Below are 26,361 nucleotides of genomic sequence, written 5' to 3'. Positions count from 1 at the left end.
CACAGTGGAGAAACCGCGGCGCTTTATTGGGAACATGCGGAGCCGCCCGGACCCCCTCGAGCGACCCAAATAAATAACGGGGGGGGGGGGGAACCCAAGGGAAGAGCTGGCGGGGGGGGGCCCTCAGGAACAGACGGACGGATGTACGGACGTGGGGGGGTCCCAGCCCCCCCGCCCCCCCCCCCCAAGCACCCCAGGGGAGGCAGCCGGGTGCCAGCTCGGCCCTGCTCCGCTGGGGAAGCGGCACCTGGATGCACCCGGCTGGGGGGGGGACGGGGGGGTCCCCACGCGGTGCTGGGGGGCTCGGGCACCCTGGGGGGGGCTCACGTGGCCCCCGGGGGGGCTCAGTCTCCCCGCGCCTCCACGGGGAAGGCGTCGGCTTTCTGGGCGAACGTCTCCGCCACCAGCAGCGGGAAGACCAGGGAGGCGTCAGCGTAGACCTGGGGAGGGGGAAACAGAGGGATCAGGAAGGGGGGGAGGCCCCCCCGTGCCCCCCCCCCCGGCACCCACCTTCACCGGGGTGGCGTCCAGGCGGATTTTGCCCCAGGACACGGCCTCGTCCGGCCGCGCCCCCGAGTCGGAGCCGTCGAACTCCTGCGCCGTGTTGACGTAGACGGAGAAGTCGGCCCCGTTCCTCTGCGGGGGGGGGGGGGGGGAGACCGGGTGAGATGGGGCCCCCCCCAGAACGCTGCCCCCCCCCCCAAATGCCACCCCGGCCCCCCCAAAACGCCCCCCCCAGCCTCTCACCATGAGGTTGGCGTTGGCGATGTGGTGCTTCACCAGGCCTCCCCCCAGGATGATCATCCCCGTCTTCTTGGCGAAGATGGCCTGGGTGTTAATGAGGCGCAGGTCTGCGGGCGGGGGGGGCGGTGAGAGAGCCCAGGCGTCCGGGCCCCCCCCCGCCCCCCCCGGGGGGGCCGCACTCACCCTCCACGATGTCCAGCACCAGCCCCGGGCGCTTGTAGGAGTGGAAGAAGATCATGTCGCCCAGGGAGCCGTCCGTGAGCGCCGGGCTCAGCACCGGGATGTTGTTCTGGGAAGGGACCACGCCGAGGGGACGCGGTGACGCCGAGGGGACGCGGTGACGGGCCGAGGGGACACGGTGACGCCCCAGGTGACTGTCCCCGCCGCCACCACCTACCTTCTGCGCCCAGTAATAGACCGACTCGGGGTTGTCGATCTCCTTGCCCAGGCGCGCGATCATCTTGGACGGCGTCCACTTCACGCCCTGCCGCAGCGGGACGCTCAGGGCCCCGCGGACCCAGGCGTCCGGGCCCCCCCGAGCCCCGGGGGGGGGGCGGGGGGGGGCCCAGGCGTCCGGGGAGCCCCTCACCTGCGCGTCCTGCTCGTCCACCATCTTCTCCAGGATGGGCGTCAGCCAGTCCTCGAACTTGCAGTAGTTGTCGTTGGGCACCAGCAGGTTCCCGATCCTGGGGGCGAGGCCGGGGGCTCAGCGGGCCCCCCTCCCCCTCCCTGGAGGGGCCCCGGCGTCCGGGAGGGGACGCGGGCAGTACCTGTTGATGCCGTGCTGGCGCAGCTGCTGGCCCGGCAGGTTGAAGTCCCCCACGTAGGTGGGCGCCAGGCACTTGATGAGATCCTCCTCCACCCCCCCGGCCGTGGTCACCAGCACGTCCACCTGGCCGGGGGGGCGCGGGGGGGGGGCACCGGTCAGGGCCGGGACCTCGGGGAACTCCTGGAGGTAGGACTTGGGCCTTGGGGAGCCCCGGGATCCCTCAGGATCCCCCAGGGATGGGGCTGGGACCTCAGGGACCCCCAGGATCCCCTGGGGATGGGGTTGGGACCTCAGGGACCCTCTAGGGATGGGGCTGGGACCTTGGGGATCCCCTAGGAATGGGACTGGGACATCAGGGACCCCCCAGGATCCCCTGGGGATGGAGCTGGGACCTTGGGGACCCTCTAGAGATGGGACTCAGACCTTGGGGATCTCTAGGATCCCTCAGGGATCCCCCAGGGATGGGGCTGGGACCTTAGGGACCCCCTAGGGACATGACTGGGACCTCAGGGACGCTCTAGAGATGGGGCTGGGGCTTTGGGGACCCCCAGGATCCCTCAGGGATCCCCTAGGGATGGGGCTGGGACATCAGGAACCACCCTAGGGACATGACTGGGACCCCAAGGACCCCCCAGGGACTGGGTTGGAACCTTGGGGACCCCCAGGAATGGGGCTGGGACCTCGGGGACCCTCCAGGATAGGACTGAGACTGCAAGGACCCCCTGGGAAACCCCTGGGGATGGAGCAGGGACCTCAGGGACCCCCTGGAGACCCCACAGCTGGGGCTGGGCCCCCGGGGACACCCCAGGAACCAAGCTGGGAACCCCGGGCACCCCATGGGCACCTCAGGGGACACCTTGGGGACATCCCGGGACCCCCGGAGCCACCGCAGGGAGCGGGCTGGGACCCTGCAGGGACCCGGGGGGCACCCCACAGCGGCCCCCCACCATGTTGTGCTGCACCAGGTAGCGGATGGTCTCGCGGACGCCGGAGCTGATGAGGTTGGAGGTGAAGCCCAGGAAGATGGTGCAGCCCGAGGGCGCCCGGGGCCAGGGGTTGAGCCCGGCGCGGCCCCGCTCCTCCTCGCTCAGCGGCTCCAGCTTCGCCGCGATCTGCCGCCGGGGGGGAGGTCAGGCCTCGGCGGGGGCCCAGGCGTCCGGGCTCCCCCCCGCCCCCGCCGAGGGGACCCAGGCGTCCGGCTCACCATGCGGTGGATCTCGGCGACGGCCTGCGCGAAGCTGGTGGCCTGGAAGCCGGTGGTGCGGAAGGAGCGGAGCAGCGCGCCGTGGTCGGGGCCGCCGGAGAAGTCGTAGCCGCGCACCGGGAGGCTCTCGGCGGGGAGGCGCCCGCTCGGCTTCAGCACGGCCTGCAGGGCCGCCGCGGGGACCTGCCCCGGCGCCGCCATGGCAGCCCCGGGGGCCCGCGGCTCGCTCCCCGCGATCACGCCGCCTCCGCCGCCGCCGCCGCCGCACGGCTGGGCGCCGCCATCTTGCTCCGCCCCACCGGCCCCGACGCGCCGCGCCGTACGGACGGCCGCCGCCATCTTGCCCCGCCCCGCCCGCCCCTGCACGCTGCGCCGCGCCGCGCCGCACGGCTGCGCGCCGCCATCTTGCTCCCCGCGCCCCACGCCGTACAGCTGCGCGCCGCCATCTTGCTCGCTGCACTGCCCCGCCGTATGCGCGGGCGACGCCATGCTGAATGCGAGACGGCGGCCTCGAAGGGACAATAGGCATCCACAAGCGAAACGCTTTCGCTCAGGAAGCCGTTCCCCCCGCCAAACTCCATCCCCTGCCGCGCCCCAAACCTGTCCAATCTCACCCCAAATCCACGTACCCTGTTCAGCCTCTCCCCAAATCCTCCCCCCCGCCTCCACCCACCCCTCCCCGAATCCACCCCCCAGCAGCGCCCACGGGGACTCGCGGCTGCCGCACCAGCTCCAGTTCAGCCAAATCCTTTTAATACCCGACGAATAAAACCAGCGGCTCCGAATCACCCGAGGGCCGGCTGGGCCCGGCCCGTCTCCTCCAACCCCGGGGGAGCGGGCAGGGGGCGGAGGGGGCTCCCCAGGTCCGGCAGAGCGGGGCTGCACCCCCCGGGCAGTCGCGGGGTCCGGGTAGCCCGGGCAGGGCGGCCGCGGCCCCTCCGTGGCAGTGCGCGCGCAGGCCGCGGCGGCCGGTCAGCGCCGGAGCCGCCACACCTCCACCGAGAGGCCCCCGGAGGCGGCGGCCACCGTGTCGCCCTCCACGCTGATCTGGAAGGGCGGCGTGAGGGGAGCCGCGGGGGGCACGTGCACACGCGTGTGCGGCAGAGCATGTGCACACGCGTGCGCACGGGGGGAAGGCCCCGAGCAGGGCCGCGCCGCTCCCTTACCCCGTTGAGCACGTCGTTGTGCGTCCGGGAGCAGATGGTGCGGGGAGGGTCCGTGGGAATGTGGATCTGGAAGAGAGGGAAGGAGCCGCTGGCGGGCGCCGCCGTGGGGTGCCAGCGCTGCCGTGGGGTGCCGGAGCCGCTGTGGGGTGCCAGCACCGCTGTGGGGCAGGGGTCGAGGGGGAACTGCTGGCGCGCGGCCCTCACCCGCAGCGTCCGGTCGGTGGACGTGGTGTAGAGGGAGCCCAGGGAGTACCAGAGCCCCGTGATCTGCGAGCGGTGCCCCACGTCGAAGTACTGCGGGGCGGACGGGGAGCGTGAGGCCGCCGCGCCGCCTCCCGGGGGGCCCCGAGCCAGGCCGGGAGCGCGGCGGGGCCCAGCCGGAGCTCTGCGGGCCGCCGGGGACCCCCGCGAGGGAGGGACGTCCCTACCCGCACGGGCTGGAAGCCGCCGGCCCCGTTCTCGAAGACGTAGACGCGGCCCTGGTTGTCGCCCGCCCACAGCTGCGTCCCCCGGTACGACATGCACAGCAGGTAGTTTTCCAGCTGCGGGAGCAGACAGGGAATTCTGGGCCCCCCCGGCCCCCCCGGCCGTGGCCCCCTCGCTCCGGGGCGGCCCCGGCGCCGCGGGTGGGACCCCCGCGGCCCCCCACCTGCAGCCGCTGGAGGATGGCGTCGGCGCGGCGGTCGAAGACGACGAGGGTGCGGTCCTCGCTGCCCGAGACGATGAGGCGGTCGTCGGCGGCAAGCGACAGCACGGCGCTGGCGTGCGGCTTGTGGCTCCTCACCAGCGCCTGGGCGGCTGCGGGGGCGGCGTCAGGGCCGCGAGCCCCCCCCAGCGCCCCCCCCCAGCCTCCCCCTCGGAGCGGGACCCACCTCGCGGGTCGTAGACCGTCACCGTCTTGTCGTAGGTGCCGGTGACGAGGACGTCGGGCCGGTAGGAGAGGCAGAGCACGGCCGCCTTCTCCCTGGGGCGGAACGGGGGGGCTCAGGCGGAGAGCGGGGCCCCCCCGGGACACGCAGCCCCCCCCCGCGGCACTACCTGATCTCCCCGAACTGCTGCCCCTCGGCCGCCAGGTCCCACAGCTTCACGGTGCTGTCCCAGGAGCCCGAGCACACCCTGCTCTCCCGCGACGCCAGCGCCCACACCCAGCCCTGGAAGGGAGCGCGCGGAGCCGCTGCCGGAGCCGGATCGCGGTGCCGGATCGCGGTGCCGGATCGCGGTGTCGGATCGCGGCGCCGGCGCCCGGCGCTCCCCACCTTGTGCGTGCCGTTGCGCTCGCTGCCCAGCGCCTTCACCAGCACCTTGTCGGGCGCCCGGCCCAGCTGCCGCAGGTCCCACAGGTTGACGTTGCGGTCGCGGGAGCCCGAGACGCAGAGAGTCCCCCCCTGCGAGGCGCGGCGGTGAGCTGGGGGGCCGCGGGGGGGGGGAAACGGCGGGGGGGGGCCGCGGGGGGGGTTGCCGGCGTCCCACCTGCAGCAGCAGGACAGAGTCGACGGAGGCGAAGTGCCCCTCGTCCAGGGAGAAGTGCTCCATGGCGTCGCCGTCGCCCGCCCAGCGCTGCAGATGCTCCTCCAGGTCCACGCAGGCCGCCGGCCAGGCGAAGCCCTCCTCTGCGGGGACGGGGACGTCACCGGGGGCGCGGGGGGGGCCTGGCCGCGCCGGGGGGGGGTCCGGGGGGGCCCACCTTGGAGGACGGGGTAGGCGGCGCGCAGGCGGCGCTGCAGGCGCAGGCGCCAGGTGACGGCGTCGCGGGCCAGGTCGCGCAGCGCCCGGCACACGCGGGGCAGCACCGCCAGCACCACCCGCGCCTCCAGGTACGAGCAGATCTGCAGCAGCAGCTCCAGCGGCAGCCCCAGCAGCCCCCCCCCGCCGCTCCCACCGCCCCCCCCAGCCCGCCGCAGCGCCGGGGGGGGCCGCGGCGGTGCCGCTCGGGGCTTCGGCGGCGCGGCGGGGGGGGCAGGGGGGGCGGCCGGGGGGGCGGCGGGGCCCCGCAGCCGGGCCACGTACTCCTGCGCCTGCTGCTCGGCGTCGGCCGGCGTCACCTCCATGGCTGCGGGGACGGGACCGTCGCAGGGGGGGAGCCCGTTACCGGGCCCCTCCTCCCCAAACAGGGGTCTTATGACACCAGGATCCCCCCCCCGAAGCGTCCCCCCGTGCTGCCCCCACCCCGATGTCATTGTGATCTCCCCCACACACAGATTTACACCCCACCCCAAGACACTGGGACCCCCCCCAAATTTACCCCCCACCCCAGGCCATTGCAACCCCCCCCCAAATTTACCCCCCACCGGGGTCCCCCCACACCCAGGGAGCCCTCCCGTCCCTGTTACTGCCCCCCCCAACCCCAGACCCCCCCCAGTGCCGTTACCGGGACCCCCCAACCCCTCCCTGCACTATGCAGATCCCTCCAGCCTCCGCTACCGGGACCCCCCCTCCATCCCCAGGACCCCCCCATCCCCGGGACCCCCCCAAGCCCCATTACCGCCCCCCCCAACACGGGACCCCTCCAGCCCCGTTACCGGGTTCGCCCCCATTCCCGGGACCCACCCAAGCCCCGTTACCGCCCCCCCCATCACGGGGTCCCTCCAGCCCCATTACCGGGTTCGCCCCCATTCCCGGGACCCCCCCAAGCCCCGTTACCGCGCCCCCCCCCCCAACACCGGATCCCTCCAGCCCCGTTACCGGGTTCCCTACCGCCGCCACCAGCCCCGCACCGGAATGGCTCCTCCCGCGTTATCGCCCCCCCCACACTCGGGGGGACCCCGCTGCCCTCCTCGCCGGTTGGGGGAGGGGGGGGGACCGGGGGGACCCTCCCCCCTTACCGGGGCGCGGCCCGGCCCCGCCGCGTCCCGTCGCCAAGGCCACGGCGGGATCCGCTTCCGGCGCGCGCGCACTGACGCGAGGGGGCGACGCCACGTGACGCGCACCGCGCCCAATAGGGAGGGCGGCGGCGGACGTCACCGCGCGGCGCCGCTGACGTCCTCAAGCGGCGCCGGAAGTGAAGCGCGTGGGGAGGAGGGGAGACACGTGCGCCCCGGTGCTACCGGGGGGGGGGGGGGGGCAAAACGCACCGGGCGATGGTGGGAGAACGAGACCCCCTCCCCCTCCCCCTGGCTCTCGGTGCCCGGTTCCTCCCCCCTCGCCCCCGGTAACGGCGGTAAAGAAACGGCACCGACACGGGCGACGATCCACGGACTTTCTTTAACGACAAGGAAGGAGCCGGCGCGTCACAGCCGAGCCCGCCGCGGCCCCCCCTCCCTCCCCCCCCCGCCGGTCCCCAGTTTCCCCCCCCGGCCCCAGCCCGCGGCACCGGGACCCCCCCCGCCGCTCCGCTCCCCCCACCCCCCCCAGGCAGAGGCAACCCCCCCCCGCTGCTGCCGCCTCAGCCTCCCCCACCCCCCCCTCGCGGGGCCGGGAGCCCCCCCTGCCCCCCTCCGGGTCGCAGCTCCCTCCCTGTAAACGGTTAAAAAATAACAAAAAAAAAACGACGTTAAAAAAAAAAAAAACACGTGAACATGGCATCGACTCCCGGGGGGGGGGCAGCCGGCGCCGCCAATGCCCCCCCCGGCCCCCCCCAAGCCCGGTGGAGGAGGCAGCTGGGGGGGGTAACCTATAGATCAGTGGGTGTACATATATATATGTCTGCCTCTCCTCAAGGGGCGGTGGTGGAGCCGGGGGGGGGGGGGCGAGGTTCACGCTTTTAAACCGTTTTGGACCCTTTTTGCCCCAATTGTAGCTTGTTTTTTTAACCCGAGCCTGTAATTTGGGGGGGGCGTTACTGCCATGGCCCCCGCCGCGCCCCTCGGGGAGACGCGGATGCGGGTTAATTCCTCCCTCCTGGACGGCCCCGGACCACCCCCCACCCGCCGAAAAGAAACCGAGCCCCCCTTCTCCCCCCGCGCCGGGACGGGACGCCGCTGGAACGGGGCGGGGGGGGCCTCCCCCCCCCCGCGGCAGGAGGCAGGGGGGGCAGGGGCGGCACGGGGCAGCTCCTCCCGTCCTCCCTCACCCCCCGCGCGGCAGCGGCGCGGCCACGGCCGGGGTCCCGCCGGCCTCCCGGCGCCCCCGGGCACCTAGGAGAAAGGGGAGACGGTGGGGGCGGGGGTGAGCCGGGCTCGGGGGGGGCACCCGGCCCCCCCAGCCCCCACCCACCTGCTTCCGGTGTCTGCGCCGCGCCTAGACCCCGTAAAACGCTGCCAGCCGGTCCTTGAGCAGCGGCGGGAACTGCTCCGAGAACTGCTGCCAGTTCTCCTCGCCCACCTGGTCCTTGAAGCCGTGCAGGATCTGCGCCGGGGTGGGGGGCGGTGAGCGGGGTGGGGGGCCCCAGCTCCCCCCCCCCCCCGGCGCCGAGCCCCCCCGGCCGCCGCTCACCTTGTAGAACATGTCCCTCAGGTCGTCCTTGGGGCTCACCCAGGACGCGACAGCGTCACAGAAGAAGATGAAGTCCTGCGGCGGGAGGAAGGCGAGAGGGGAGGAAGGTGGGGGGGAGAGGAGGAAAGGGGAAGAAAAACGCAGTGGGGGACAAGGGGAGGGGACAAGGGGAGGGGACATGGGGGAGAAAAACGCCGGGGGGAAACGAGGGGAGAGGAAAGGGGGCGACGAGGCCTCCCCCGGGCCCCCCCGGGCCCCCCGCTACCTGCACGACCCCGCCGGGGTTCACCCCGATCATCACGCAGATGCCGCGGAAAGCCGAGTCCTTCTCCTCGTTGTCGCGGATGTTGCGCAGCGACGTGCACCTGGGGGCGGAGCGCCGGACCCCCCCCCGGTCAGCCCCGCGGCTCGCCCAGTTCCCCCCTGGCACCCACCAGTCCAGCGACTGGGATTGCCGCCCCGCCGCGAGCCCCCCCGGTGCCCCCCGCGCTCACCAGGGGCGGATGAACTGCTGCAGCATGGGGGCCACCTCCTGCGGGCAGACGAAGCCCAGGCGCCCGATGGTGATGGCTGCGGGGAGGAAGGGGCGTTTCAGCGGCCCCGGATTCACGGCCGGAGGGAGAAACCTGCCTCCGGCTCCGGGTAACCCCCCCCCCCCCGGAGCCCCGCTGGGGGGGTCCAGGGCGAGCCCCGGCCTCACCCGTGTTCTCCAGGAGGGTTTTGGGGGTGTTGGGCCGGTTGATGATCTCCACCAGGTTGTTCAGCACCATCTGGACGTAGGGCTGCATTTCGGCCCCTGCCGCGGCGGGAAGGCGTCAGCCCCCGGGGAGGGACGCAGGGGCGATGCCTCCCCGCCGGGGCGGGGGGGATCCGGGGATCCGGCGGCTCCCTGTGCCCCAGCTCGGCTCCCGCCTCTGGCTCCGGCGCGGGGCCGGGCCGCGCTCACCCATCTGCATGCAGATCTCCCCGATGGCCCAGGTCGCGTTGTTGCACACGGAGATGAACTCGGGGTTCAGGTTGGTGCCCAGGATGGGCATGAACTCAGCTGGGGGGGGGGGGCAGGATTAGAAGCAGGGCAACCCCCAAACGCCTGTGCCTTTGGGGGCCCCCCCGCCCCCCGGCTGGGGGGCTGCCGGCCCGGAGCAGCTCCGGCGAGGCCGCGGCACGCACCGATGCAGGGCTTGACGTGCACGAAGCAGGCCTTGGTGAGGTCGCCCAGGAGGGCGAAGGAGCTCTGCCGCACCTCGGGCATCGTGTCCTGCGGGAGGGGAGACGCGCTGAGCCCTGAGACGGCCCCGGGGGCGCGGGGGGGGTCCGGGGGGGGCCCCGTTACCTGCATGCACTGGAAGAGCAGCGTCATGATGTTGCTGCGAGCCACCAGCTGCTCCACGTGGCAGCCCAGCCCCTCGGCCAGGCCGCTCAGCAAGTCCAGCGCCACGATCATGAAGTCTTTGTCGGGGGCTTCGTACTGGTCCGGGTGCTGGTTGTACATCTGCGAGGGGGGGGCAGAGTCCGCAGGCCGCGACCCCCCCCCCGCCACGGCCCCCCCATCGCCACCGCGGTGCCAGGGGACCCGCGGGACGAGGACCGCGACCTACCATGGCCTGCGCGAGCGTCTTCTGCACCAGGGTGACGCAGCGCTGGTACACGGGCTCGCAGTAGGGCAGGAAGCCGCTCTGCAGGGCCGTGGCCACCGACGACAAGCACTGGCGCGAGGGGAAACCGAGGCAGCGGCTGAGCGCGGGGCCAGGAGAGGGACGGCGCCGACCCCTCGGCCCCCCGAGCCCCCCGGCTCACCTCCAGCAGCGGGAAGAGGTCCTTGTCCTCGTCCTTCAGCTCGTTCCACTTCTGGATGAGGGGCGGCATCAGCTTCTGGATGTATTCCTGCGCCGGCGGAGGGGGGAGAGACACGGTTATGGGAGCCGCAGCGCTGCCCTGGGACCGCTGCCCGCTCCCGCTCCGCCCGGGAACCATCAGACCGGAGAGATCCACACCGGCAGTTCGGGATTCGAATGTCTGTTTGGTTTCGTCATCACCGGTCCCGGGGAAGGGAGGCGGCGGTGCCGGGGGGAGACCCCCGAGGAGGGGGAGCCGCGGAGCCTCACCGGCTGGTTGAGGTGGTGGCCCACGGAGTCAGCGAGGGTGCCGATGGCGTCGTAGAGGATCAGCAGGTTCTTGTGCTGGTACTTGCCGAAGGCGAACACCAGCGTGTCCAGGATGAAGCTGAGGTAGGGCACCAGCTCCGTGCAGGCCTCCTCTTCCAGCGTGGCGAAGGCGCTGCGCGGGGAGGGAGCGTCAGCGGCCCCTTCCCACGCCGGGGCGGCGCTGGGGGCCGTTCGCCCGCTCTCCGGATCAGACAGTACGAATACGCCATCATCACGGGGGGCTCAAACATCGTGTTTGTCATCACAGCCGGAGAAGGGCGAAAATCCGCCCCCAAACGCCCTAAAAGCAGCGCGGATCCCCCCCGCCGCGGGGTCTCCGGGCTCGCGGACCCCCGCGCCGGGGCCGTTACCTGCAGGCCGCCTCCTGCACCCGCTTGTTGCTGTCGAGGATGCGCTTGAGCAGCTCGGTCATGAGCGGCTTCAGGTACATGTCGGGCGGCTGGCTCACCACCCAGTGCGCGTAGCGGCTCAGCGTCCAGCACGCGATGGACCGCACCAGCGCCTTCTTGTCCGCCAGGCACCGGACGAGGTGGGGGATCAGCTCCGGCAGGTAGGGCACCATGCCCTGCATGCAGCCTGCGGGCACAGCGAGGCTCAGCGCCGCCGCCAACGCCGCCGCGGCCGCAGCCGCCGGCCCCCGGGGCGTCCCGGCGCTCACCTTCGGCGATGGCGCCCAGCACGAGGATGCCCGACTCCTTGATGACCCACTCGGGGTGGAAGAGCAGCTCCTTGAGCAGCGGCAGGAGATGCGGCAGCAGCTCTTCCCGGAAGACGTTAGCCAGGACGTCCAGCGCGGCGGCCGAGCACTTCCCTGCGGGCGGGCGAGAGCGGACGCCGTGAATCCCGGCCCCAATCCCAAACAAGCATCATCCCAGCTCCAGGTTTAATTAGCCTCCCCGCTAACGGAGCCCCAGAGCAGGTTTCCATCTTTATCAACAGCTTCCATGACCCTGGGTCCACCTGCAGCGCATTGGGGGGGTCCGGGGATGGCCGGGCACCGCGGCAGAGCCGTGCCGGAGCCCGAGCCGGAGCCGGGAGCGCGCGGCGGTGCCGTACTCAGGTTCCAGTCGGAGAGCGTGTCGTCGTCGTCCTCGTCCTCGGCGTCGTCGGGGTCCTGCGGCCGCTCCTCCTCGTGCTGCAGCGTCACCGTGCGCGACTTGTGGAAGCGCGGCTTGATGTCCTGCTCGCTGTCGGGGATGGCCTCGTCCTCCTCCACGTCGCCCTGCGGCAGCCGCCGACGTCACGGGGAGGGGGGGGCGGCCCTTCGCCTCCCAGCAGCCCCAGATCCTCCACCAGTTTAACCAGTATCAGCCCCGCGGAGCCGGCGGAGGGAGCGGAGCCGGGCGCCCTCGTACCTTGAGCAGGATGATGTCGATCTCGGAGTACTTCATGCCGTTCACCAGGATGGGGATGAGCCTGGGGGGGGGAAGGGGGGGCGCTGAGGGGCTGGGGGGGCCGGGGGTCGGGGGGGGCCGCCCGGGGTACTCACTGCACCAGGTGGGACGTGAGCACCTCCTTGCAGATGGGCTGCTCGGCCAGCGTGAGCCAGAACTCGCAGGCCTCCAGCGCCACGTTCTCGTCGCTGTCCTGCGTCCGCTGCAGCATGTACTGCCGGGAGGGCGCCGGGGGGAGGCGTCAGCCCCCGAACCGGCCCCCCGGCGACGCGGGGGGGGCGGCGGCGGCGGTGACCGGGAAGGGCCCCCCCGGCGCGCGCGCGGGCCGAGCGCCCACCTGGATGATGCTGTGCATGTGGGGGATGAGGCGGTCGATGCGGACCTCCAGCAGCATCACCAGCGCCCGGCACACGTTCTTCCGCACCTCGGGGTCCTCGTCCACCGCCAGCGCGAAGAGGTGCTGCGTGGGGGGGGGGCACGGTCAGCCGGGCGGCCCCCGCTCCCCCCGCGGACGGCGGGACCGGCGGAGCGGCGCGGGGAAGGGTCCCGCCCCGCCGCTCACCTCGATGAAGGTGTCGATGTTCTCCATCAGCGCCTGAGCCCGGTCCATGATGAACTGGTTGACGCAGGCGATGGCGTGCGACCTGAGCGGGGCGGGGGGGGGAGAGGCTCGGGGGGCTGCGGCAGGCTTGTTAGCTAACGAGGCCGGGCGAGGAAGGGGAGCGGCCCGGCCTGTTCACACCCCCTGGACCCCCCAGCCCTGAATTAACTCGCAGAAACCAAACGGAAACTCCTGCCCGGGCTGGAACGACCCCCAGGCGCGGTACGGAGTGGGGGGGCCGCGGGAGACCCGGGGACACGCGAGGGACAGCCGGGGACACAGGGACAGGCCGAGCCGGAGCTGCCCAGCCCGGGGGGGGGTCAAACCACCGCATCCCCCCACCCATCGGGGGCACGGATGGAGCCGGAGCACCCTGAGGACCGAAGCGGCCATCGGGACGCCAGCGGAGGGCCAAAAACGGTGACGGGGGACGCGGAGGTGCTCCCTCCCCACCCAAATCCACTACCCGCCGCACGATGGCTCCAGGCAGGGCCCCCCCGGTGACGCCCCCCCCCCAGCCCCGTCCCCACCTGATCTTGGGGCTGCAGTGCTTGAAGAACTGGAGGAACTTGGGGATCATGACGTTGAGGGGCCGGTTGAGCGCGTCGCTGTCCAGGAGCTCGGACGAGTCCTCGCAGATCTTCTGCAGGGCCCCGAAGGCCCCCTGCGCGCCGGAGCGGCGTCAGCGGCGGCCCCCCCGGCCCCCCCGGCGGCCCCCCCGGCCCCCGCGCACCTCGCACGTGTTGTAGTCCTCCGAGTTGAGCAGGTTGCAGAGCTGCGGCAGCAGCTCCGGCCACATCTGCAGCTCCCCCTTGGAAGCGATGGTGGTGATGAGGATGCCTGCGGGGCCGGAGGGGCCGCGTGAGCCGGGGGCTCCGTCCGCAGCCGTCTCCCTGCTCCAGAGCCGCTCCGGATCCGGCCCGCGACCCCCCCAGGACACCCCCCCGCCCCTGCTCACCGATGGTGGCCCGGATGAGGGAGGAGGCGTCGCCGATGTTGTTGAGACACTCCTGCTTGATGAACTCGGCCACGGGCTGCGGGAAGCTTTGGTAGTGCGCCTTGACGTTGTTCTTCAGGATGAGGCCGCTCAGCGAGCGCGTGGGCTCATCTGGGGGGCACGGGTTATCCCGGGGGGGGGTCCCAGCCCCAAGGACCCCCCCCCGGCCGCACACCCACCTTCCGACTTGAGCCGCGTCAGCACGAAGATCAGGTAGTTGTTGAAGTCGGGGAATTGGTTCAGCTGCTTCAGCTTCTGCCCCCGGGGCGGTTAAGGAAGGGCAGCGGGAAGGGGACGCGGCCCGGAGCGGCCGAACGCGCGCTCGGGCCAGGATGGAGCCGGAAAAGCCCCGTTTCCCGGCTCTGGACTGATCCCGCCTCCTCTAACCGCCGACCCCGCGGACGCGGGGGGTTTAACCCCCCCCGGAGCCCCTCCTCGCCCGGCTCAACCCCACGGATGAGGCTGCTTCTGCGGACGGAGCCGGCACATGGCCCCCCCGGCTGCCCTGGGGGACACGGGAGACCCCCGGTGCCCCCCGGGGGACACGGGACACCTCCGGCCACCCCAGGAGACCCCCGGTTCCCCCCCTGGGGGAGGCAGGGGACCCCCGCCGCGAGGATACGTCCTGCACGACGCGCTGCGTGGCCGTGTTGGGCGACTGCGAGTCCTTCAGCAGCTGCAGGACCTGCTGCAGGCCCTGCTCGTCCGGCTGCCAGTCCATGGCGGGGGGCTGCCTGCGGGGGGGGGGACGTGCAGAGATCGGCCCCCCCCCCCCGGGCTGCAGACGGTGCGAACCCCCCCGCAGCGGCTGAGCACCGCCACCGCCCCGTTTTGGGGCCCCGGGGTGCTCCGGGTGGGGGGGGACAGCGAAGCGGAGAGGGGACGCACACCCCACACACACCCATGCGGGGGGGGGCAGCAGCAGGGCTGGGCGGGGGACTGGGAAGGGGGGGCTGGGCCCGGAGGTGGCCCCCCGGCACGGGGCCACGCGGTGGCTCGGGGCGGGGGGGGGGGTGAAACACCTCGCGGGGGGAGCAGGGACACGTGGGGCAGCTGCTGGGCGAGGGGGGGGGGCAGATCCTCCCCCCCCCGCTGTAACTGCCCTCCCCCCTCCCCAGGAGCACCGGCACCTCACTCGGCCGCGTGTCCCATCCCGCCGCCATCCCGGCGTCTCCGGATGCTCCGTGCCCGGAAACCGCCCCCCCCCCCGTGACCTGCACCCGCGTCGTGCCCCTCCCCCCATCATGACCCCCCCCCCGCTTTGAGCTCCCTCCCCAAAGCAGCCCCCTCCCCCACAGCAGCCCCCCAAAATCTGCTCCAGCAGCGCCTCTTCCCCTGATCCACCCCCACTGCAGCCCCCCGCAATTGCACGACTCTCCCGCTGCAATCCTCAGCCCCAAATTTGCCCCCCCAGCTCCCAATTTGCCCCCCCCAGGCGCCTATTCGCCCCCCCCGGCCCCCAATTTGCTCCTCCTGCCCCCATTTTGCTCCCTCGACTCCAATTCGCCCTCCCAGCCCCCAATTTCGTCCCCCCAGGCCCCAATTTCACCCCCAGCCCCTAATTGGGCCCCTCCGGCTCCCGTTGCACCTCCCCGGCCCCCAGCTCGCCCCCCCCGCTGCCCCCCCCAGCCCCCATTTTGCCCCCCGGCCCCTAACTTGCCCCCTCCATCTCCCACCTCGCTCCCCCCAACCCCCAAGCCGCCCCCCAGCCCCCAATTTCTGCTCTCTGGCGCCGATCTGCCCCTCCGGACCCCGATTTGCCCCCCCCGGCCCCAATCTGTCCCCCCCCCGCGCCCCCACTCCCCCCTCCACCCCCCGCAGCGCCCCGCTCCCGCCGCGGCCCCCGCTCCCGCCGGGCCGCCCCCGCCTCCAGGCCCCGCCACGCTCCCAGGGGCCGCGCCGGGCCGGTACCTGCCGGGAGGGGGGTCCCGGGCCGGGGGGGTGGGTGCGGGGGGGGCTCGGGGCGGCCTCGCGCTCCCGCGGCGGCACCGGGCGCTGCCCGGGAGGGAGGCGAGCGCGGCACGCGGGCGCTGACCCCCGCCGGCCACCGTCCGCCGCCCTCCGCTCGCACCACGTGAGCGCGCGGAAAGGATGGCGCCGCGTCACGTGGGCCGGCGGGGGCGGGGACAGGGGGAGTGGCCACGCCGGGAAGGGCGGGGTTCGCATCAGCCACGCCCCCTCGGCGGGGAGGGGGTGGAGCTCCGAGAGCGGCCCGATGCCGGGGCCCCCCGGAAGCCCCCTCCCCACAACCGCGCACTTCCTCTTCCGTCTCGCACTTCCGCTTTTATTTCCGCCTCCCCGCCCTCTGCGCATGCGCGGAGTCCCTCCGCGCCGGACTGCATTTCCCGGCGCGCCCCGCGGCGCGGGCGGTACCACCGCCGGGAGGGGGGGGCGGCGCCTCCCCCCGCGCAGGGACGGGGTGGCAGAGCCCGGCCCGGCCCGGCCCGGTCCCGGCCCGGTCCCGGTCCCGGGGGGATGGGGAACTGCCTGTCCTCGCAGGCGGCCGACGACCTCTCGCTGCTCAACGACTCCGTGGACGGCGCCAGCCTGGGGCCCGGGGACCCGCCGCCTCCCCCGGCCCCGCCGCCCTACCAGGTCCGGGGGCACTGGGAGCACTGGGAGGCACTGGGAGAGGAGCACAGGGGGAGCGGGGGGAACTGGGAGCACTGGGAGGCGGAACCGGGGGGGAGCGGGGTGCGCTGGGGGCCTTGGGAGCACTGGGAGGGGGAACTGGGGGGATTGTGGTGCACTGGGGGGACTGGGAGCACTGGGAGGGGAGATGGAGTGCAGTGAGGGTAACTGGGAGTACTGGCAGGGAGAATCCGGGAGGATCAGGGTGCACTGAGGGGATTGGGAGCACTGGGAAGGGGAACTGGGGGGGAGCAGGGTGCCCTGGGGGGGGTTGGGAGCACTAGCGGGGGGATCGAGTGCGCTGAGGGTAACTGGGAGCACTGGGAGGGAGAAACTGGGGGTTCAGGGTGCCCTGAGGGGATTGGGAGCACTGGTATGGGGAAAGTGGGGGAATGGGGAGGAACTGGGAGCACTGGAAGGAGAAACTGGGGGGGAGCAGGGTGCCCTGGGGGGACTGGGAGCCCTGGAAGGGGGAAAAAGGAGGGAGCAGGAAGGAATTGGGAGCGCTGGGAGGGGGACCTGGGGGGCTCAGGGTGCCCTGGGGGAACTGGGAGCACTGGAAGGGGGGAAAGGGGTGAGCAAGAAGGAACTGGGAGCGCTGGGAGGAGGAATTGGGGGGACTGGGAGCCCTGGAAGGGGGGAAAAGGGGGAGCAGGAAGGAACTGGGAGCAGCGGGAGGAGGAATTGGGGGTTCAGGGTGCTCTGGGGGGACTGGGAGCACTGGAAGGGGAATTGGGGGACTGGGAGCACTGGGGGTGTGCACTCTCAGGCAGTGTGGGTGCCCTGCCGAGGTCTGGGGGTGCCCCTACGCGCCCCCCGCTCGGTAAATGGGAGGTGCGGGGTCGGGGGGGGGGGGTCCGTCCGCGCTCCCCGCCGCCGCCGCTGCCCGCAGGAGCGCGAGCCGGTGCCCGTGTACCACCCGACGCCCGGGCAGCGGCGCCTGGCCACGCAGCTGACGGAGGAGGAGCAGGTCCGCATCGCCCAGCGCCTCGGCCTCATCCAGCACCTGCCCCGCGGCCTCTTCGAGCCCGCCGCCGAGCCCGGCGACAAGAAAACCAAGGAGTGAGTCCCGCAAGCCCCGTTCCGGGGCCGGTTCCCCGTGGGGAGCCCCCGGCCGCGGCCCTGGGGGGGTCCCGGGGCCGGTCCCACCGCCGTGTCCCCCCCCGCCGGCGCAGGTGCGTGATCTGCATGCTGGAGCTGGCCCGCGGCGACCCGGTGCGCTTCCTGCCCTGCCTGCACGTCTACCACGCGGCCTGCATCGACGCCTGGCTGCTGCGCTCCTTCACCTGCCCCTCGTGCATGGAGCCCGTCGACGCCGCCCTGCTCGCCTCCTACGAGACGCACTGAGCCCCCCCGCCGCCGCGCCGGGGGGGGGGGCCTCCCCGCTCCCGGTCCCCCCGTTCCGCACGGAGAGGATGCGCCAAAGACTCCGAGTTTCCTGCTGAAAGGCGGCCGCCTCTTTCGGGAGGAGTCCGGGGGCTCTGAAGACGCCCCGCGTCCCGCCGGAGCGCCGATGTCCTGGGGCGCCCGAGCGGGTCGGAAGTTCCTGCCCTGTTTTTAGGGAGTTCTCGTTCTTCTTTTTGCTTTAAATAGTCCTTTAGGGGCTGCTTTGGGGGTGCCTGGAGCTGCTTTCAGGGCGCCCGGAGCTGCCGGCAGCTGCGCACGACGCCAGGGCCGGCGAGGGCGGAGGAACCCGGCATTCCCGGCAATTCGGAGCGGTTCCCACCGGGAGCAATTTCTGGGCTCTGATGGCCGGCGCAAGCCTGATCCTCCCGGCTTAGAGGGGGCCACCGGCCCCTCCGTGCCCCGTCCTCCCCCTCCGTTGGCTGCAGCTTCCCTTCAATATTCCCCCCGGAGACAACTCCTTCCCGGGTGTTTTACGGGAACGGGGCCGAGCCCGGCTCGCAGTGGGGTCCGGCTGGACTCCGGTGTCGGACTCTCGAGGATGCTCCGGGAGCCGGGGGGCTCCCACCCGCTCCGCAGCTCCCGGCACGGATCCTTGGGACTCCCTTTGCCGGCTGGGAAGCGCTTCCCCCCCCGTGCGATGCCACCCGGATTTGGCGCAGTCAGATGGAACAAGCGGGCAGGGGCTACGGCCCGTCCCACATCCCCGCGGCTCCGCAGAGGATCGGAGAAGGAAGAGCCGAGCGCCGGGGCCGGATCCTTCCCGGGAGGAAGCCGCGACGGGAGTCGGGGAGGGCGGATAGACACAGCAGACCCGCTCTGTTTGCAAGAGGATTTTATTCCAAAACAAGAGCCGGAGCGGGCGGAGGTTTGTGAAGGGCCTTCGGAATAAAGGAGCTTTCGCGGCTGCAAGAGCTGGAAGCCGGGCGAGTCCGTGCTCCGCGCGGGGCCGCGGCCGGAGGGGCCGGGAGGCGCGGGCAGCGGCGGCAGCTCCCACCTGGAGCCGCCGCAGGGGGAAAAACGGGACTGCGGCGCCTGGCCAGGGGGGAGCCGGGTTTAATGCTCCGGGCGCCGGGAAGCACCGGGCAATTTCGGGACAGTCCGAGCAAGGGGGAAGAACAGCCGGAGCTTGTCACAACCCCACCGGGTACCTACGGGGGGGTAAAACAACCCCAGGGGGTGACAGCGAAGGCAGCACAAGGGTGAGACCGCCGCCACGTCACAGCCCCCGTGCCAAGACCACCCCGGGAGCCGTTAGTGGCTCCGAAACACCGAGGTCTTTAACAACATGAGCAGGGGGGGCCCCGGCCGCCGGGGGGGCCACCGCCTTCCCGGTGCGGAGCGCTACGGCCAGCCCGGCACCCACGATTCCCAGCGGAACGGAAAAAGGATCGAGTCAGTGAACAGCAGACTCGGCAACGTCCCCACGCGTGCGCGACAGAGAAAGAAAGAGAGAGATATATATATATATTTTTTTTTACATATAAAAACACCTCGAACAAGCCGCTGGGAGCACGTGGTGGCCGTCTGCGGGAGCCGCGAGCCTCCGCCGCTGCTTAAATAAGTATGTACAACAGGGAAAGAGTCCGTGCGGGCGCCGCGGAGAGGCTATTTCACCAGGGGCCGGGTTTTGTCGTCGTCGCTGCACTGGTGCGCTTTGTACTTTTTCACCTCCGCCATGTACTTGGCCCAGGCGTCGCCTTTACTTGTCAAAACCTGCAGAGGAAGCGGGCGGGGGGCGGAAAAAGGGAAAGAAACAGCATCGGGGATGAGAGAGGAGCCCAGGAGGGGGGTTGCGGCCAGGGAAGTCGCGCCTGGGGGATCCCAGCAGGGGAAAAAAGCCGCAAATTGGGGTAATCGGGCTCCCCAGGGCTCTCGTGGTAGCCATGGGCTGCAAACCGGCCCCGGCGGCGGCCACCGGCAGCCATTTGGGGACAGCAGGGCTCCACCCGCGGCCCTGGCAGCGCCGCTCCGCCCTGTTTTTCTGCCGGACGAAGCCGCTCACTGAAAGGGCACGGAAAGAAAGCGACCGCGAACCCAAAACCGCCCGGGGGGGGGACGCAGGGCAGCCGCCACCGCCACCTACCTCCTCTTCGGTCTTTTGCTTCTTGGCTACCACCCCCGTCTTCAGGGCGAGCTTGTTCCCGCCTCGCCGCCTGCCCACCTGCGAGAGGGACACAAGACCGCAACCGTTACCGGAGCCGCGGGGAGCATGTTGCCCGCCGCACAACGGAACGGGAGCCTGTCAGGCCGCCGCAGCGCTGCCACCGGCTCCTGGTGCCGGCATGGAGTGGGCGCGGAGCGGTGTGCTGCAGCGGCTGCGGTTCCTCCACAGCAGAGGGTTTTGCCGCGGCGTCGAGACGTTTTCAGTGTGGTTTAATGAGGGAGGCGAGTGCAAGTGCTGGGGAGCAGGGGCTCCGCTTCGTCACTGGTTTGGGGGCTGCCGGTGCCGGGGGATCTCAGGCTGCCGGGCGGCAGGTCAGGGAGGGAGAGAGGAGGCTGTTTTACACAGCCTGCAGCAGCCACAGGGGCTCCCCCAGGGCCGGCAGGGCCCGCGGACCCACTCCCGGCTCGCTCTGCCCGGAAAACCAGGGCCAATACTCACGTCCGGCAGCAGGATCGTCCGGTGAAGCTCTTCCGCTGAGCGCGGGGGGTCACTGCCGTTAAGGGGGAAAAGTTCCCCCCGCTCGGAGCGGCCTCGGCAGCGCTGTTGCCCCTGACACGGCTCTACCGGGGCCGGGTGCGGCCGCTCTGGGCGGTAACGGCTCCCCACCGGGCAGGCAGGGCTGTGCCGGGGCGACTCCCCACAGCGGGGCGGGGGGAAGCAGTGGCATCACCGGGGCCGGGGAGGGGGGTCCCGCTGGGCGGGGAGAGCGCGGGGAGCGGCCCCTCCCCAGGGAGAAACCGCCCTGGAGCCCCGGGGAGGAACCGGGACCGCGGGTGTGAGGGGCCCGGGCAGGCGGGGAGCGGCCCCGCAGCGGGGGGAAGGGACGGGGCCGCGGCCCCCGGGGTCCTTACGAAGCTGGGCGCGCCGCCGCTCCTCTTCTGGCCGTCGGCCGAGCGGTGCGGGCCGGGCCCGGTACCGGCGCCGCCGGGGGCCTCGGCCGCCGCCGCCGCCTCGCGCTCGCGCTGCTGCTCCGCCTCCATCTTGCGCTTGAAGAGCTCTAGGAAGCTGCCGTCGTTGGCGAAGACGTTCACGCCGCCGCCGGGGCCGGGCGGCGGCGACGGGGCCTCCCCGTCCTCGCCGTAGGCGGCCATCTTGTCCGCCGCGAACGCCGCGCCGCGGGGCACCACGGGAAACGCCTCGCGCCGGGCGATGACGCACGCGCGGGGAAGGGGGGGAAACGGAAGCAAGATGGCGCGGGGCATGACGGGAAGCGCCGCCGCCGGCCCCCTATAGGGCCGCGGGGGCGGGGGGGAGTGACGCGGAGGATGGCGGGAAACGCCCGCCGCTAGGCACGACGGGAGCCGCTCAGCGCTGACGGGGCAGGCGCGAGGCTGGCGTTGCCAGGCAACCGGCGGGCCGCGAGAGCCTCCCCGCTCCCGGCCGATCTCCCCCTCCCCCGCGGCTGCTCGCGCCGGACTGTCAGGCTCGGAGCCAATCAGCGAGGAGGCGCGGCAGGCGCGGCCAATCGGCTGCCGACGGAGGGGGAGCAAGGGGCGGGCTCGAGGAGCCGCCCCGAGGAAGGGGCAGGCCTTGCCCCAGCCAATCCCGCCCGGCGGGCGTGCGAGCTGGCCAATCAGCAGCGGCGGGGGGCGGGGCAGGGCTGTACCACCGCCGTGCGGGCCGCGGGGGGAGGAAAAGCGCGAGGCTCCGGTGACGGGGAAAGGTCGCTCCGGTGCGGCCGGGCGGCGGCGGCCGTGATCGGAGCGTCCCGCCGCAGCGGCTCCCTCCTGCCGGCGGCCCCGCAGCGGCGGCGGGTGCCGTAGCTCCCCTCCTTCCCCCCCCCGGCGGCGGGGAATGGTGCGGCCCGGCGCCGGGGCAGGCGGTGCGGGCCGAAGATGGCGGCGGCGGGGTCCGGGTGGGGGCTCGAGGCGGACGAGTTCGAGGACGCCCCCGACGTGGAGCCGCTGGAGCCGACGCTGGCCAACATCATCGAGCAGCGGAGCCTCAAGTGGATCTTCGTGGGGGGGAAGGGCGGCGTGGGCAAGACCACCTGCAGGTGGGGGCGGGGGGGCGGGCGGCACCACCGCGGGGAGGGGGGGGAGGCCGGGCCGGACCACCCCCGGGGGGGAACCGGACCGGACCATTTAGTGGGGGGGGGACACCGGCCCGGACCACCTCGGGGGGGGGGCCACCAGGCCAGACTATCTCGGGTGGGAGGAACGGGATGGACCATGTGTGTGGGGGGGAACCGGACTGGACCGGCCACCCCGGGGGGGCACCGGGCCGGACCACCTCGGGGGGGGGAAGTAGAGGAGGACTGGACCAGGCCACACCATTGGGGGCTGGTGGGGGGGGACTGGACCGGACCACTTGGGGGGGGGGGGGACACTGGACCAGGCCACACCATTGGGAGCTGGGGGGGGATTGGACTGGACCACTTGGGGGGGGACACTGGATCAGGCCGCACCATTGGGGGCTGGAGGGGGGGGACTGAACTGGACCACTTCGGGGGGGACCAGACCACCTGGGGGGGGGGCTGGACCACCCTGGGGAGGAGGGGGGGCAGGCTGGTCCCTGGGGCTGGGGGAGGCAGTGGCACCGTGGGGCAGGGCCGGGCACGCTGGGGTGGGGGGGTCCCGGCGGCGGCAGCCCCCCTCCCGTGGTGACGCCGTGCCCCCCCCCCCCCCAGCTGCAGCCTGGCCGTGCAGCTCTCCAAGGTGCGCGAGAGCGTCCTCATCATCTCCACCGACCCCGCGCACAACATCTCCGACGCCTTCGACCAGAAGTTCTCCAAGGTCCCCACCAAAGTCAAGGGCTACGACAACCTCTTCGCCATGGTGAGGCCCCGGGGCGGGCGGGGGGCCCCGGCGTCCGGCCCTGCCCGTCCCCTCACCCGCCTCCCCCCCCCCCCCCCCGCAGGAGATTGACCCCAGCCTGGGGGTGGCGGAGCTGCCCGACGAGTTCTTCGAGGAGGACAACATGCTGAGCATGGGCAAGAAGATGATGCAGGAGGCCATGAGCGCCTTCCCCGGCATCGACGAGGCCATGAGCTACGCCGAGGTGATGAGGTGAGCGGGGGCCGGGGCGCTGCGGGGCCCAGGGACGTCCCCGCCGGGGCGGGGGGGCCGCCGTCCCCGCTGAGGCCCGGCCCCCCCGCAGGCTGGTGAAGGGCATGAACTTCTCGGTGGTGGTGTTCGACACGGCGCCCACCGGCCACACGCTGCGGCTGCTCAACTTCCCCACCATCGTGGAGCGGGGCCTGGGCCGCCTCATGCAGATCAAGAACCAGATCAGCCCCTTCATCTCGCAGGTGAGGGCGAGGAGGGGCGGCCGCGGGCAGCCCCCGAGGGACCTCGCGGGGGGCACCAGGGGGACCGCGGAGGTGGCACCGCGGGGACGTCACCGGCCTCCCCGCAGATGTGCAACATGCTGGGGCTGGGCGACATGAACGCCGACCAGCTGGCCTCCAAGCTGGAGGAGACGCTGCCCGTGATCCGCTCCGTCAGCGAGCAGTTCAAGGACCCGGTAAGGCCGCCGGCGCGGGGACGGGGACACGGCGTGGCCATCCCGCCGGGCACGGGGACGGGGGATGCCGGGGAGGTGCCAGGGACACGGCACTCCTGTTCTGTGGGGCTGCGGGACACCGGGGAGGCACTGGGAGACACTGGGGAGGCGCTGGGGGACACCAAGGAGATACTGGAGACATGGTGCTTCCATCCCGTGGGGCTGGGGGACACTGGGGAAGCGCTGGGGGACACCAGGAAGGTGCTGGGGACACGATGCTCCTGTCCCGTGGGGCTGAGGGACACTGGGGGGACACCAAGGAGACTCTGGGGACATGGTGCTTCCATCCCGCTGGGCTGGGGGACACCAGGAACACTGGGGGACAACGGGGGGACACCGGGAACACTGGGGGACACCGATGGGACACTGGGGGGGACACCGTGCTGAGCACCGGTGGCCGCAGGAGCAGACAACCTTCATCTGCGTGTGCATCGCGCAGTTTGTGTCCCACGGGGCTGGGGGATGCCGGGGGGACGCTGGGTGACACGGGGGGACACTGGGGACACCGAGGGGACACCGGGACACCGTGCTGAGCACCGGTGGCCGCAGGAGCAGACAACCTTCATCTGCGTGTGCATCGCGGAGTTTGTGTCCCACGGGGCTGGGGGACGCCGGGGGGACGCTGGGTGACACGGGGGGACACTGGGGGAACACCGGGACACCGTGCTGAGCGCCGGTGGCCGCAGGAGCAGACGACGTTCATCTGCGTGTGCATCGCGGAGTTCCTGTCGCTCTACGAGACGGAGCGGCTCATCCAGGAGCTGGCCAAGTGCCGCATCGACACGCACAACATCGTCGTCAACCAGCTGGTCTTCCCCGAGCCGCTGCGGCCCTGCCGCATGTGCGAGGCCCGGCACAAGATCCAGGCCAAGTACCTCGACCAGGTACCGCCCCGCGCCGGGGCCCCCCCTGAAAATGGTGGGGGGAGCCCGGACGCCGGGGCCCCCGCTGAAAATGGTGGGGGGAGCCCGGACGCCGGGGCCCCTGCCGAAGATGGGGGAGGGGAGCCTGGATGCCTGGGTCCCCTGGGCCGAAAATGGGGTGGGGGGGGAGTGGGAGCCCGGACGCCTGGGTCCTCTGCCTGAAGATGGGGGGGGGGCTCTGGGGGGGGGGGTCAGAGTTTGGGGGTCCCGGACGTCTGGGTCCCTCCCCAGCTCCCTGGTGGGTGGTGGCGGGGGGGATCCTGGATGCCTGGGTCCCTCCCGAGCGCCGTGGTGGCGGGTGGGGGGGGGGTTCCCGGACGCCTGGGCCCCAGCTGCCCTGCCCCCCCCCGCAGATGGAGGACCTCTACGAGGATTTCCACATCGTGAAGCTGCCGCTGCTGCCGCACGAGGTGCGGGGGGCCGACAAAGTGAACACCTTCTCGGGGCTGCTGCTGGAGCCCTACCAGCCCCCCAGCCCCAAATAGCCCCCCCCGGGCCCAACCGCCGCCCCGTGGCGGGGGGGGGGGGGGGGGGCGCCGCTATTTATTCCCACCCCCCCCCAGTGGGGCAGGACGGCTCTGCCCCCCCCCAGCCCCAGCGCAGCCCCCCTGGTTCGAGGCTGCCGCCAACCAGCACCGTGGACCCCCCCCGGGTCCCTCCCCCGAGGTGGGGGGCACAGGGAGGGGCATCGGGTCCCCCCCTGCCCCCTCCCCATGTCACCCCCCTCCCAGGTGGGGGGCGCAGAGAGGGGCACCAGGACCCCCCTGTCCCCCCTCCTGTCACCGTGTCACCCCCCCCAGGTAGGGGGGGCAGAAAAGGGCACCGGGACCCCTCCTGTGCCCCCCCCGGTGTCCCCATGTCCCCCCTCCTGCCCTGTGCCCCCCCCTCCAGGCAGGGGGCAGAGACCAGCACTGGGACCCCCCTGCTGTCCCCGTGTCCCCCCCCCCCAGGCCAGGGGGGCAGAGAGGGACACCAGGACCCCCCCCTCCACCCCCCCACGGGGACCTCGTGTAAATAATAAACTCGGGACGTGGAGAAACGGCTTGGAGGGTTTTTTTTGGGGGGGGGGGGGCGGATGCAGATGCCTGGGCCCCGCTGGGGGGGGGGCCCTGGGGGGATCAGCGTCCCACTGGTGTACACCCAGGTGGGCTACTGGGAGCACTGGGAAGGGCCTGGGGGGGTCAGTATACCACTGGTGTACACCCAGGTGGGTTACTGGGAGCACTGGGAAGGGCCTGGGGGGGTCAGTATCCCACTGGTGTACACCCAGGTGGGTTACTGGGAGCACTGGGAAGGGCCTGGGGGGGTCAGTATCCCACTGGTGTACACCCAGGTGGGCTACTGGGAGCACTGGAGGGGCCGTGGACGGGGATAGAGGGACATGGAGGGACACAGATGGTGACAGAGGGACACGGATGGGGACATAGATGGGGAAGAAGGGACATGGACCAGGATGGAGGGACATGGATGGGGACATAGATGGGGACAGAGGGACACGGAGGGACATGGAGCAGGATGGAGGGACATGGAGGGGCCCAGACCAGGACAGAGGGATGCAGAAGGACACGGAGGGATGTGGATGGGGACATGGATGGGGACAGAGGGACACAGACGAGGATGGAGCAACCCAGAGGGACAGGGATGGGGACGACACGGAGGAGGGACGTGGACGGAGAGACACGGCCAGGGCTGCGATGGTGGTGGCAGTGGCGGGTGACGTCCCTGGTGGCGGTGGCACGGGTGGTCCCCACGGCTGCGGACGCCTTCCTGGCCACCTGCCCGGGGGGGCGGCAGGTCCTGGCCCCGGTGCTCGACCTGGGGCTGCCCGACGTCCCCCCGCTCCAGGGCTGCTGCTGCGCCGGGGGGCTCGAGGCGGGCACGGGGGGGGGTGGCACGGTGCGGGGTGGGGGAATGGGGCTGGGGGCAATGGGGGGGGCAATGGGGGGTGGAGAAATGGGGCTGGGGGCAATGGGGGAGGGAAGAGGGGACAGAAATGGGTCGGGGGGGCAGCAAAATAGGGCTGAGGGGGCAACTTGGAGGGGGAGAAATGGGCCTGAAGGGTAAAACAAGGTGGGGGGGCAAAATGGGGCTGGAGGCAACAGAGGGGGGAAGAGAAATGGGCCTGGGGGGGGTGAAATGGGCCTGAAAAGGGCAAAATGGGACGGGGGGGCAACTGGGCCAGGGGCAACTGTACAGGAGGGGGGCAAAAAATGGGCCTAGGGGGGTAAAACAGGGCTGGGAGAGGGTCTGGGGGTCCGGGGGGGGTCAGAGGGTCCTTGTGGGGGGGTCGGGGGGGGGCCGGGGCCATGCTGACCCCCCCC

At 72.4% G+C, this 26,361-nt stretch overlaps 6 protein-coding genes and 1 non-coding gene across 8 annotated transcripts; 2 read left to right on the top strand and 5 right to left on the bottom strand.

The window, feature by feature from the left end:
- Positions 1 to 5: 5 nt before the first annotated feature.
- On the bottom strand, positions 6 to 3,282 carry DHPS (deoxyhypusine synthase). Its single transcript, XM_064499311.1, has 9 exons — positions 2,718 to 3,282; positions 2,461 to 2,625; positions 1,515 to 1,636; positions 1,334 to 1,430; positions 1,142 to 1,228; positions 928 to 1,033; positions 748 to 851; positions 511 to 636; positions 6 to 440 (listed from the first exon to the last, which is right to left on the bottom strand). The coding sequence occupies exons 1-9, from the start codon at positions 3,204 to 3,206 to the stop codon at positions 345 to 347; spliced, it is 1,392 nt and encodes a 463-aa protein (XP_064355381.1). The 5' UTR covers positions 3,207 to 3,282; the 3' UTR covers positions 6 to 344.
- Positions 3,283 to 3,448: 166 nt separating this feature from the next.
- Positions 3,449 to 6,700, bottom strand: FBXW9 (F-box and WD repeat domain containing 9). The gene is made up of 11 exons (XM_064499312.1): positions 6,578 to 6,700; positions 5,568 to 5,933; positions 5,354 to 5,493; positions 5,140 to 5,268; positions 4,922 to 5,034; positions 4,756 to 4,847; positions 4,533 to 4,681; positions 4,312 to 4,425; positions 4,088 to 4,177; positions 3,884 to 3,949; positions 3,449 to 3,764 (listed from the first exon to the last, which is right to left on the bottom strand). The coding sequence occupies exons 2-11, from the start codon at positions 5,929 to 5,931 to the stop codon at positions 3,690 to 3,692; spliced, it is 1,332 nt and encodes a 443-aa protein (XP_064355382.1). The 5' UTR covers positions 5,932 to 5,933; positions 6,578 to 6,700; the 3' UTR covers positions 3,449 to 3,689.
- Positions 6,701 to 7,574: 874 nt separating this feature from the next.
- TNPO2 (transportin 2) lies at positions 7,575 to 15,523 on the bottom strand. 2 transcript variants are annotated; one of them, XM_064499245.1, is made up of 25 exons: positions 15,323 to 15,523; positions 14,034 to 14,145; positions 13,591 to 13,666; positions 13,373 to 13,522; positions 13,148 to 13,254; positions 12,945 to 13,078; positions 12,376 to 12,457; positions 12,151 to 12,273; positions 11,909 to 12,027; positions 11,775 to 11,835; positions 11,476 to 11,641; positions 11,078 to 11,230; positions 10,770 to 10,995; positions 10,360 to 10,531; positions 10,052 to 10,138; positions 9,853 to 9,960; positions 9,588 to 9,746; positions 9,425 to 9,512; positions 9,201 to 9,299; positions 8,955 to 9,050; positions 8,749 to 8,824; positions 8,520 to 8,619; positions 8,255 to 8,329; positions 8,036 to 8,167; positions 7,575 to 7,956 (listed from the first exon to the last, which is right to left on the bottom strand). In XM_064499245.1, the coding sequence occupies exons 2-24, from the start codon at positions 14,130 to 14,132 to the stop codon at positions 8,060 to 8,062; spliced, it is 2,664 nt and encodes an 887-aa protein (XP_064355315.1). In that variant the 5' UTR covers positions 14,133 to 14,145; positions 15,323 to 15,523; the 3' UTR covers positions 7,575 to 7,956; positions 8,036 to 8,059. The 2 variants fall into 2 exon arrangements, with proteins under 2 accessions (XP_064355315.1, XP_064355316.1); XM_064499246.1 differs by lacking the exon at positions 15,323 to 15,523 and adding an exon at positions 14,542 to 14,560.
- On the bottom strand, positions 10,602 to 10,670 carry LOC112981481 (small nucleolar RNA SNORD41). The gene has a single exon (XR_003258722.1). It is a non-coding gene; the product is annotated as a small nucleolar RNA SNORD41 (small nucleolar RNA).
- Positions 15,524 to 15,718: 195 nt separating the features above from the next.
- On the top strand, positions 15,719 to 18,367 carry LOC135323963 (RING finger protein 11-like). The gene is made up of 3 exons (XM_064499251.1): positions 15,719 to 16,006; positions 16,935 to 17,104; positions 17,218 to 18,367. The coding sequence occupies exons 1-3, from the start codon at positions 15,887 to 15,889 to the stop codon at positions 17,387 to 17,389; spliced, it is 462 nt and encodes a 153-aa protein (XP_064355321.1). The 5' UTR covers positions 15,719 to 15,886; the 3' UTR covers positions 17,390 to 18,367.
- On the bottom strand, positions 18,265 to 20,797 carry TRIR (telomerase RNA component interacting RNase). The gene is made up of 3 exons (XM_064499250.1): positions 20,465 to 20,797; positions 19,533 to 19,610; positions 18,265 to 19,162 (listed from the first exon to the last, which is right to left on the bottom strand). Exons 1-3 carry the CDS (start codon positions 20,702 to 20,704, stop codon positions 19,055 to 19,057), a joined length of 426 nt encoding a protein of 141 aa, XP_064355320.1. The 5' UTR covers positions 20,705 to 20,797; the 3' UTR covers positions 18,265 to 19,054.
- Positions 20,798 to 21,212: 415 nt separating this feature from the next.
- On the top strand, positions 21,213 to 25,079 carry GET3 (guided entry of tail-anchored proteins factor 3, ATPase). Its single transcript, XM_064499249.1, has 7 exons — positions 21,213 to 21,609; positions 22,243 to 22,390; positions 22,473 to 22,621; positions 22,713 to 22,863; positions 22,971 to 23,078; positions 23,804 to 24,001; positions 24,394 to 25,079. The coding sequence occupies exons 1-7, from the start codon at positions 21,449 to 21,451 to the stop codon at positions 24,523 to 24,525; spliced, it is 1,047 nt and encodes a 348-aa protein (XP_064355319.1). The 5' UTR covers positions 21,213 to 21,448; the 3' UTR covers positions 24,526 to 25,079.
- The last annotated feature ends 1,282 nt before the right edge of the window (positions 25,080 to 26,361 follow it).

The sequence above is a fragment of the Dromaius novaehollandiae genome, chromosome 33 (assembly GCF_036370855.1).
Source record: "Dromaius novaehollandiae isolate bDroNov1 chromosome 33, bDroNov1.hap1, whole genome shotgun sequence".
Taxonomy (NCBI): Eukaryota; Metazoa; Chordata; class Aves; order Casuariiformes; family Dromaiidae; genus Dromaius; species Dromaius novaehollandiae.
Note: the sequence above shows the minus strand (reverse complement) of the source record. Positions and strands in the feature narration are given on the sequence as shown.